Raw genomic sequence first — 8,214 nt, forward strand, 5'->3', positions numbered from 1 at the left:
CTGGGTTCAGTATCATTCACCAAGCTAAGATACTGAAGTTTCTTTAGCCTTCTCTGAAACCAAACTTTGAAAAATTTCTAAAGAAAACAGAGATGAATCCCCATGTCATCATAGAGAACAGCAACCAAAGACGCTACACACACTGGTTCTCCCAACTGGCCCTCACTTCTGACTGAAGGCTGACTACTCCCTCTTCAATCACAGAGGGAAGGATCAACCTGGCTGCTGCTCTGGCTCAGGCCCCCTATTCCTCCTCCCTTGCAGCCTCTTCAGACAGGAGTGGGAAGGCCCTCAAAGCCCTTTGTCTGACCCTGAGCACAAATGCCATGACTTGCTGTTTGCTGGTCTCCGCATAGGCCCGGGGACCCCACAGGAACTCATAGCGAGCAGGATCACTGTCAGGCACCTGCCGGTACTCTAGGTACCCCTCCCGCACCCACACTTGGGTCAGCAGCTCCCTGGGCTCCCCAAAGATGCAGTGCTCCCTCCCAACATACATCCCCATCCTGCTGAGTGCTCCCCAGACCACCTCCGCAGGGGCCGGGTCTCCACTCCACATGATCACGCTGAGGACCAGCACCAGGAGGCCGGCCTTGGGCAGGCCCTGCCCATCGCTCAGCATCTCATCGCAGGTGAGGCCCAGTGTCGGGACCATGACATAGAGGTGCTCTGTGGGATCCACCTCCTTCACCTCCACACCAAAGACCACCTGCAGGCACTCTAAGGCTTGACTGAAGACCACCGGGAAGTACTCCTGGTTATCCCTGAAGACCTTATTCAGCATTTCTGCTGGGGAGGTCAGCTTCTTGGCTCGATACTTGAGGAGCAGGAACTTCATAAGGTTAGCCTTCATCTCATCCAGAATTTCTTGGGGCAAGGCCTCCACAGGAGTGGAGGAGGATGCTGGGTGGTAGGAGGCCAAGTGGGATGCAGCCTCCCCCACCTCAGCCCCCAAGGGCTGCGCCTCTACAGGGCCCTGGGCCTCGCCTGGGTCTTGAAGGTCTTCCTCGGGTTTGCTGAGTGCACTCATCTTGACCACGAGCACAATGCCTGAGGTTGAACAAGATATGGAAATGAGGCAGAGGTACAGATGGGGACCAAGGGCCTCGGGGAGACAGGAGGTGTGAGCGGCCTCGGCTAAGAAACACATCCTGGATGGTATGACACAGGCCACTTACAGGTCTCCCCTTGAGGGGTGCCCTCAGACCTCACAGGAGTGCTCCTCCTGGGAGGCCAGTCCCCTGGATACCCGAAAGAGGAAGTGAGGTGGCTCCCCAGGGTGCGGTCAGCACAGCCCGAGATTTCCAGGGCCAATAAACTGGGAGGAATTGGGGCCTTCTGGGGCCCCCCTCTGTTCTGGGATAGGGAGCCTCTGGTTCACTTCAGGGCACCCGCTCACCTTGATTCCTGGACCTCCTCTGCTCTCTGAACTCAGAACACAGGCTTCAGACCTCTGGTTTCGCCTCCTGGTTCCTGGAGCTCCTGTGAGAGAAATGGAGGTGACAGCTAAGGGCTGTACTGTGGCACAGCCCTGGGCCTTCTGTGCTGGTAGGAGGGGGTGGACTCTGTGAGTACACCCAGTTGTGTGGTGGGTCCCTTGTATTGCTCACCTTTCTCCTGGTATGGCCTGGACCGTCCCGTCCCCTTTGGAGGAGTAGAAGGAAACACAGAACAAGACACAAGCCCGAACAGAAAGTGCTGAGGGGCCCCACATGTGGCCGCACCTGCCCAGGGCCTCGCACGGGTCCTAGGCTAGGGAGATGCTCGGTTCAGCTCCTCCTCATGTCCTGCCTGGCCTCCCAGCACTGACCACAGGGGAGGGGGTCTGCTCAGTCCAGCCTCTGCCAACCTGAAGCCTCCGCCTGTAAAACCTCACCTCCCGAGGTCCCTAAGCCAGAGGTCAAGAAACTGCTCACCCTGCTCACCCCACTCTGGGCCCTCCAAGACCCTCTTGTAAGGGTCAAGATCCCTCCCTGTTGGGGTCTAACCGCCTCAGTCCTTCCTTGCATGGAGCCTGGACTCCAGGCAGCACCCAGGGCTGTCCCGTCCGCCATTTTGAGACCTCGCCACTTTCACAAGACCTCCAGTCGCTCTAAGACTCGCATGTTATGAAGTCAGACAGGCCGAGTGTGCTCTCACCGCAAAGTCTCCCAGGGCCAACTACAGGGGTGGGGATCTGTGGGGTTCTGTCGGTCCTCACTCAGGGTCCCCCCAGTCCTCCTGCAGGTACCTCACCTTGCCTCCGTGCAGGACCTGGATTCTCACCTCTCCGCAACTGAAGCCCCGCCCCTTATACCAGGACCCCAGTCTCTTGAGGACCCGGATGTCAGGAGGTCAGCGCATGCCTGTTGCGCTCATCCTGCCCGCACGGTTGCCCTGGACTGACAACAGAGACGGGCTTCTCTGAGGTCTCCTCTGATTAGGGGTCCAGGGTCCTCTAGTCCCTCCTCAGGGTCCTCAGGGTCTTCAACCTTCCAGGACCTGGGAATCGGCCCCCCTGAGGCCCCGCCCCATATGCGAGGTCTCCAGTCAGAGACCCGGATGTCAGGAAGTGCGACCACGCACTTTGGGCTCATCATATCCCAGGGCGGCCAAGGACCAACAGCAGCTACAGGCTTCTCTGAGGTCTCCTCTGATTGGGGTCCAGGGTCCCCTCAGTCGCCCCTCAGGGTCCTCAAATTGAAACCCTGAAGGAGTTGGGCTTCTTCCTTCGGCTCACCTGAGGCTACACCCCCTTTCTCAGATCCTCAGTTTGTCTGAGACCCAGATGTCAGGAAATGCAGCATGTGCTCATCCACCCTCTGTGCTCCCTGAGCCTTGATGTGAGGGTCCCACCTCTGGTCAACACAAGGGGCATCCCCAGATCTGCCAGAGATCAAGATGAGGTCCCTGAGGGAGGATATAAAGAACCCCACAGACCCCTGACCCTGCTGTCAGCCCTGGGCCGCCCTGGTGGTAGGATGAGCACTTGGCAGCCTGTTCTGACTTCCGCATCTGTGTCTCAGAGACATTAGCTTGGTAAGCTGCAGTCCATGGGGTCGCTAAGAGTTGGACACGACTGAGCGACTTCACTTTCACTTTTCACTTTCATGCATTGGAGAAGGAAATGGCAACCCACTCCAGTGTTCTTGCCTGGAGAATCCCAGGGACGGGGGAGCCTGGTGGGCTGCCATCTATGGGGTCGCACAGAGTCGGACACGACTGAAGTGACTTAGCAGAAGCAGCAGCAGAAGGGGCAGGGCCTCAGATGGGCAGAGGGAAAGATCTTAGTTCTTTTGAGAGTCAAGGTGAGGACTCTGAGGGAGGATTTAGGGGACCCTGGACCCAAGAGCACAGTGGGCTCTGGGAGGATATAGGGCAGATGAGCACATGCTGCATTTCCTGACATCTGGGTCTCAGAGAGACTGGGGAACCTGGTACAGGGGTCTGACTTCTTAAATCCGGATTTCAGACTGGTGTCCTAGTATAGAGAGCAGACTTACTGACATCCGAATCTCAGAAAGACTGGGGTCCTGGTATGAGGGTTGGGGCATTAGTAGGGGAGGGGAGAGGAAAGAATCTGAAGTCGTACCTGGAGATAAGGTGAGGTCCCTGAGGGAAGAATGAAGGGACCTCAAGTGGAGATTCTAGGGATCCCAAGGTAAGGCTGATGGAACCCCACAGATCCCTGTCCCTTCCATCAGCCCTGGGAGCCCTCAGGGTGAGAAGAGCACACTAGGTCTGTCCTGATTTCCTGACATCCAGTTCTGTGAGACTGGGGACCTGGTGTGAGGAGCAGGGACTACGGTGGGGAGAGGACAGAGCCCAGGTCCTACCAGAAGTCAAGGTGAGGACCCTGAGGGAGGGCTGAGGGTAGCCAGATCTCAGACCAGAGGCAACCCTGGTAGTCCCCGGGCAGGACGTCCTTGTGCCGCATTGCCTGACATCCCTGTCAGAGAGACTGGGGACCTGCTGATAGCAACGGAACCTGCAAATGGCAGACAGTACACTTCCAGGTCTTGTCTGGAGTCTAGGCTCCATGCAAAGAAGGACTGAGGTGCTTAGACCCCAACAGGGAGGGATCTTGGCCCTTGCAAGAGGGTCTTGGACGGCCCAGAGTGGGGTGAGCAGTTTCTTGACCTCTGGCTTAGGGACCTCGGGAGGTCAGGTTTTTCAAGCAGAGGGCGCAGGCTTCAGGTCAGCAGAAGCTGGACTCTCCAACCCCAATGGAGGACTGAGCAGACCCCCGCCCCTGTGGTCAGTGCTGGGAGGCCAGGCAGGACATGAGTAGGAGCTGAGGACCGAACATCTCCCCAGCCTAGAAGCTGCAGGAGACCCTGGGCAGGTGCTGCCACATGTGGGGCCCCTCAGCGCTTTCTGTTCAGTCTTAGGTCTTGTTCTGAGTTTTCCTGAAGGCCCCCAGAGGGGAGGGACCAGGTTGTGCTGGGGGAAAGGTGAGCACTACAAGGGAGCCCTGAGGGGACCTCCCACCACACAACTGAAGGGACCTCACAGAGTCCACCCCTCGTACCGTCAGAGAATGCTCAGGGCTGTGCCACAGGATACCACCGAGGTGCCCCCTCCATTTCTCTCACAGGAGCTGCAGGAACCAGGAGGCGAAGGCAGACATCTGAGGCCCAGGTCCTGAGTTCGGAGAGCAGAGGAGGTCCAGGCAGTGCCAGGAGTCAAGGTGAGGAGGGTGCCCTGAGTGTACACCAAGGGCTCCCCATCCCAGAACAGAGGGGGCCCCACAAGGGCCTAATCCCCTTACCTTGTCAGTCCCAGAAATCTCGGGCTGTGCTGACCACACCCTAGGGAGCCACCTCACTTCCTCCTTCAGATAGCCAGGGGACTGGCCATTCCAGAGGCATGCCCCTGTGAGGTCTGAGAGCACCTTTCAAGAGGAGACCTGCAAGTGGCCTGTGGCTGCCCAGGGTGCAGTTCTCAGGTGAGGCCATTCACAGCCCCTCTATCCACCATCCAGGCCTGTGGTCCTCATCTGTCCCCATTTGCCGCCATGCCTCACTCTGTGGTTTGATCACAGGCATCATGCTCATGGTCGAGATGATTGAGCTGAGCAAGCTCGAGGAAGACCTTCAGGACCCAGGCAAGGCCCAGGGCCCTGTGGAGGCACAGCTCTTTGGGGCTGAGGCGGGGGAGGCTGCATCCCCCTCAGCCTCCTCCCCCACAGTCTCCTGCTCCGCCCTTGCAGAGGCCTTGCCCCAGGAAGCTCTGAATGAGATGGTGGCTAACCTGATGAAGTTCTTTCTCCTCAAGTATCTGGCCAAACAGCTGACCTCCCAAGCGGAAATGCTGAAGAAGGTCCTCAAGGATAACCAGGAGCACTTCCTGGTGGTCTTCAGTCAAGCCTCAGAGTGCCTACAGGTGGTCATTGGCATGGAGGTGAAGGAGTTGGACCCCGGGGAGCACACCTACATCATGGTCCCCACCCTGGGCCTCACCTGTGATGAGATGCTGAGCAGTGGGCAGAGCCTGCCCAAGGCCAGCCTCCTGGTGCTGGTCCTCAGCCTGATCATGCAGAATGAAGACCTGGCCCCTGAGGAGGCAGTCTTGGGAGCACTCAGCAGGATGGGGGTGTATGTTGGGAGTGCGCACTGTGTCTTTGGGGAGCCCAGAGAGCTGCTGACCCAAGTGTGGGTGCAAGAGGGATACCCAGAGCCTTGGTATTTGGTAGGGTAGGGGTGGAGCCAGGGGCATGTTTGTCAACTCATCTAGGGCCTGGCCCCCTGAAACAAGGCGCATGGCAGCAGATGGGAGCCTTTGCAGGCAACCTGAAACATACTTTTCTGTACTTTCAGACAAGAGACAAGCTGGGGATCACATCTCTGTCCCCAGACCCCCTCCCCCACACTGGGCCAGGGCTGCCTCTCCACATCACCTCTGTGACATCATGAGACAAGTAAGGAAGCGGACCACTTAATTGGCTGCCTGGCCCACGACCCAGATTCTAGAATCTCCAGACAGTATTTATTGGGCACTACCACCCTGCTCTGAGGCCCTTCTGCCCTGACCATTCACTGCTTGGGTAGAGAATGCTCCTGAACTAGACTGGCTCCATGGATAGTCAGAGTTCCAACAAGCCATGTGCAGCCCCACTCGCCCCATCCACTGATGGAGAGCCCACAGCAGGGCACCCCCCTGATGTCACCCAGATCCAAATGTGGATTCAGAGGAAGCTTTGGAGAAGTGGTGGGACCAACCCGAGAACCCAGATCCGGGCCCCCAAGACAACCTGCCCCACAGGGCCCGAACCTCTTCCTCTCATCTGGGGGCTCAGCCCACCCAGGACAGCCACCTAACTCTGCTCTTGACTGCCACCGTCCCTGCTGTGTCCCTGCCTCCCAACTGCCTGATCAGAGTAAATGCTCCTCTTCCTGTCCCCGATGCTACTATCTGAGCTCAGACTGCATGGCCTGGGGCCAGTGCTGTCAGCCTAGGTGCCCCCACCAGCCTGAACCCCTCCTGTCTCTCCTCCTCCCACCGGTGTTTCATATGCCATGGTTCTGTGTCACCCTGCATGCACATCTGTCCTCATCTGCCCCGGATGGAAAGCATAGCCGAACCCTCTCCTGTTTCAGCCCCAACGTGTCCATGGTGCCCTGGTGGGGCTTCCGGTGGTCCTAGGTCTCCTTCCTCATCGCCCAGCACTCTGGGTGGCTGTGCTGGCCATGCACTGTGCACAGAGCTCATCCGGGACCCAACACTTTCTCATGCAGTTCTGCCCCTGGACCACCGCTCCTCTTGTCCTGACCACCTACTGTCCTCCTTCCAGGCAGGACCATAACATCCTTTCTCCGTCCGCCCGAGTGTCAGGTGCTCTCATCTGGGAGTTCTGGGGCGCCCTGTGTCTTCCTGCAGCCTGCCTTTTCCCCCCTCTTCCTCCCAGGCTGTGGCTGCTGTGCACAAGTCTGGACCGCCCCCCACCCCCGAGGTTAGCTGAGTCCCAGGAAGGCAGGATCGGTGTCTCACTGGTGCTGTGGGAATGTTGAGTCAGCAGAGCAGTGCTTTCCCTTCCAGTGTGCAGCCTGCTTTCTCCTTGCAGAAGCCTCCCAGCCACAAGTTGAGGGGCAGAGGCTGCCTCCTGGATTTGAGGCCTCAGCACTGCCAGGACCCGGAGTGGTCACCAGATCCAACTCCCTCATGCTGGCACCCTGCTCCAGCAGCCTCCAGACACCCCAGAATCTCCTGGTAGTGGTTTCAGAAAATGAGTGAGGGTCCTGTGAATGGTTGGTGGGCTGCTGCTGTTCCTCCCAAATCCTGGTTTTGAAGTAGACTTTGCCCAGTGAACTGGAGACCTATGACATGTGGCTGCTGATGGGGCAGCTGTGAGGACCTGCTCCGTGGCATTTCTCTGCACCTGTCCCTTCCCTGTCTATGGGATCACACAGAGTCGGACACGACTGAAGTGACTTAGCAGTAGCAGCAGCAGTCCCTTCCCTGCTGCTGGCCCCAGCTCTCCTCACGTGCCCAGATGTGGGGACTGAGCCACAGGGAGTGCTGCCTCCCACCCCACCTGGGTCTCTGAGGCTTGGTGAGGGTTCCACGTTGCTCCTGCTGTGTGTTTGAGGGCAGCACTGACCTGGAACAAGCTCGACCCAGATTCTCGGTTTCCCTCGTGTTCTCCTTGGCCGATGTGGTTTCCTCTCTGAAATGCCTGTTGCCCATCTCTCCACTGAGCTGTGTGTCCTCTGTGTGCTGAGTTTTGGGCACTTCTTTTGGCTCTGGGTGCTCATCCCGCCCTGGTTGGTTGTGTTTCAGATTCATCCTCTTCTGTTTGCAGGCTAGTGGCAGACTCAGTATTCACCCGGTCTCTTGGAGCTGTAAGTGCCCCAGAGGTCGGTGCGTGTCCCTCAGACCCTCCCACTGGGGGCCGCCATCCACCCCCAGGCTTGGCACCTGGGGTGAGCACTCCTCAAGGAGACACTGCCCTGGCATCCAGCACTCTGCCTGTGAGAGAGGGCTCCTTCACATCCATGTCAGTCCCTTGGTCGCTGCCTAGCTTCAGTTCCAGGCCTTGGACTCCCACAGGACAAGCCCAGGAGCAACCGTGTAGCTCTGGGACATCAACCAGCCTTCCCCTCTGTCCCCGGGGCAGCTCCTGTTGGCTCTGCCCCTCTCCATGCAGCCCAGATCGAGGGGCCAGCCTGAGAACCAACCGCATTTCTGATTTCATCTCAGTTTCACTGCAGTTCCTTGAGAGGACATAGGTGTCCA

General features: G+C 58.3%; 2 protein-coding genes across 2 annotated transcripts; one reads left to right on the forward strand and one right to left on the reverse strand.

The window, feature by feature from the left end:
* Positions 1-244: 244 nt before the first annotated feature.
* LOC113887317 (melanoma-associated antigen 10-like) lies at positions 245-2,262 on the reverse strand. The gene is made up of 3 exons (XM_027534403.1): positions 2,236-2,262; positions 1,400-1,482; positions 245-1,050 (listed from the first exon to the last, which is right to left on the reverse strand). The coding sequence occupies exon 3, from the start codon at positions 1,028-1,030 to the stop codon at positions 245-247; it is 786 nt and encodes a 261-aa protein (XP_027390204.1). The 5' UTR covers positions 1,031-1,050; positions 1,400-1,482; positions 2,236-2,262.
* Positions 2,263-5,028: 2,766 nt separating this feature from the next.
* Positions 5,029-7,905, forward strand: LOC113888165 (melanoma-associated antigen 9-like). The gene is made up of 3 exons (XM_027535459.1): positions 5,029-5,670; positions 6,887-6,931; positions 7,888-7,905. The coding sequence occupies exons 1-3, from the start codon at positions 5,029-5,031 to the stop codon at positions 7,903-7,905; spliced, it is 705 nt and encodes a 234-aa protein (XP_027391260.1).
* The last annotated feature ends 309 nt before the right edge of the window (positions 7,906-8,214 follow it).

Source organism: Bos indicus x Bos taurus, chromosome X (assembly GCF_003369695.1).
Source record: "Bos indicus x Bos taurus breed Angus x Brahman F1 hybrid chromosome X, Bos_hybrid_MaternalHap_v2.0, whole genome shotgun sequence".
Classification (NCBI taxonomy): domain Eukaryota; kingdom Metazoa; phylum Chordata; class Mammalia; order Artiodactyla; family Bovidae; genus Bos; species Bos indicus x Bos taurus.

Coding starts and splice junctions, on each gene's coding strand:
- LOC113887317 (XM_027534403.1), bottom strand. CDS start 1,030: ATGAGTGCACTCAGCAAACCCGAGGAAGACCTTCAAGACCCAGGCGAG.
- LOC113888165 (XM_027535459.1), top strand. CDS start 5,029: ATGCTCATGGTCGAGATGATTGAGCTGAGCAAGCTCGAGGAAGACCTT. Junction 5,671..6,886: donor ACCCAGAGCCTTGGTATTTG/GTAGGGTAGGGG, acceptor TCTTCCTCCCAG/GCTGTGGCTGCTGTGCACAA.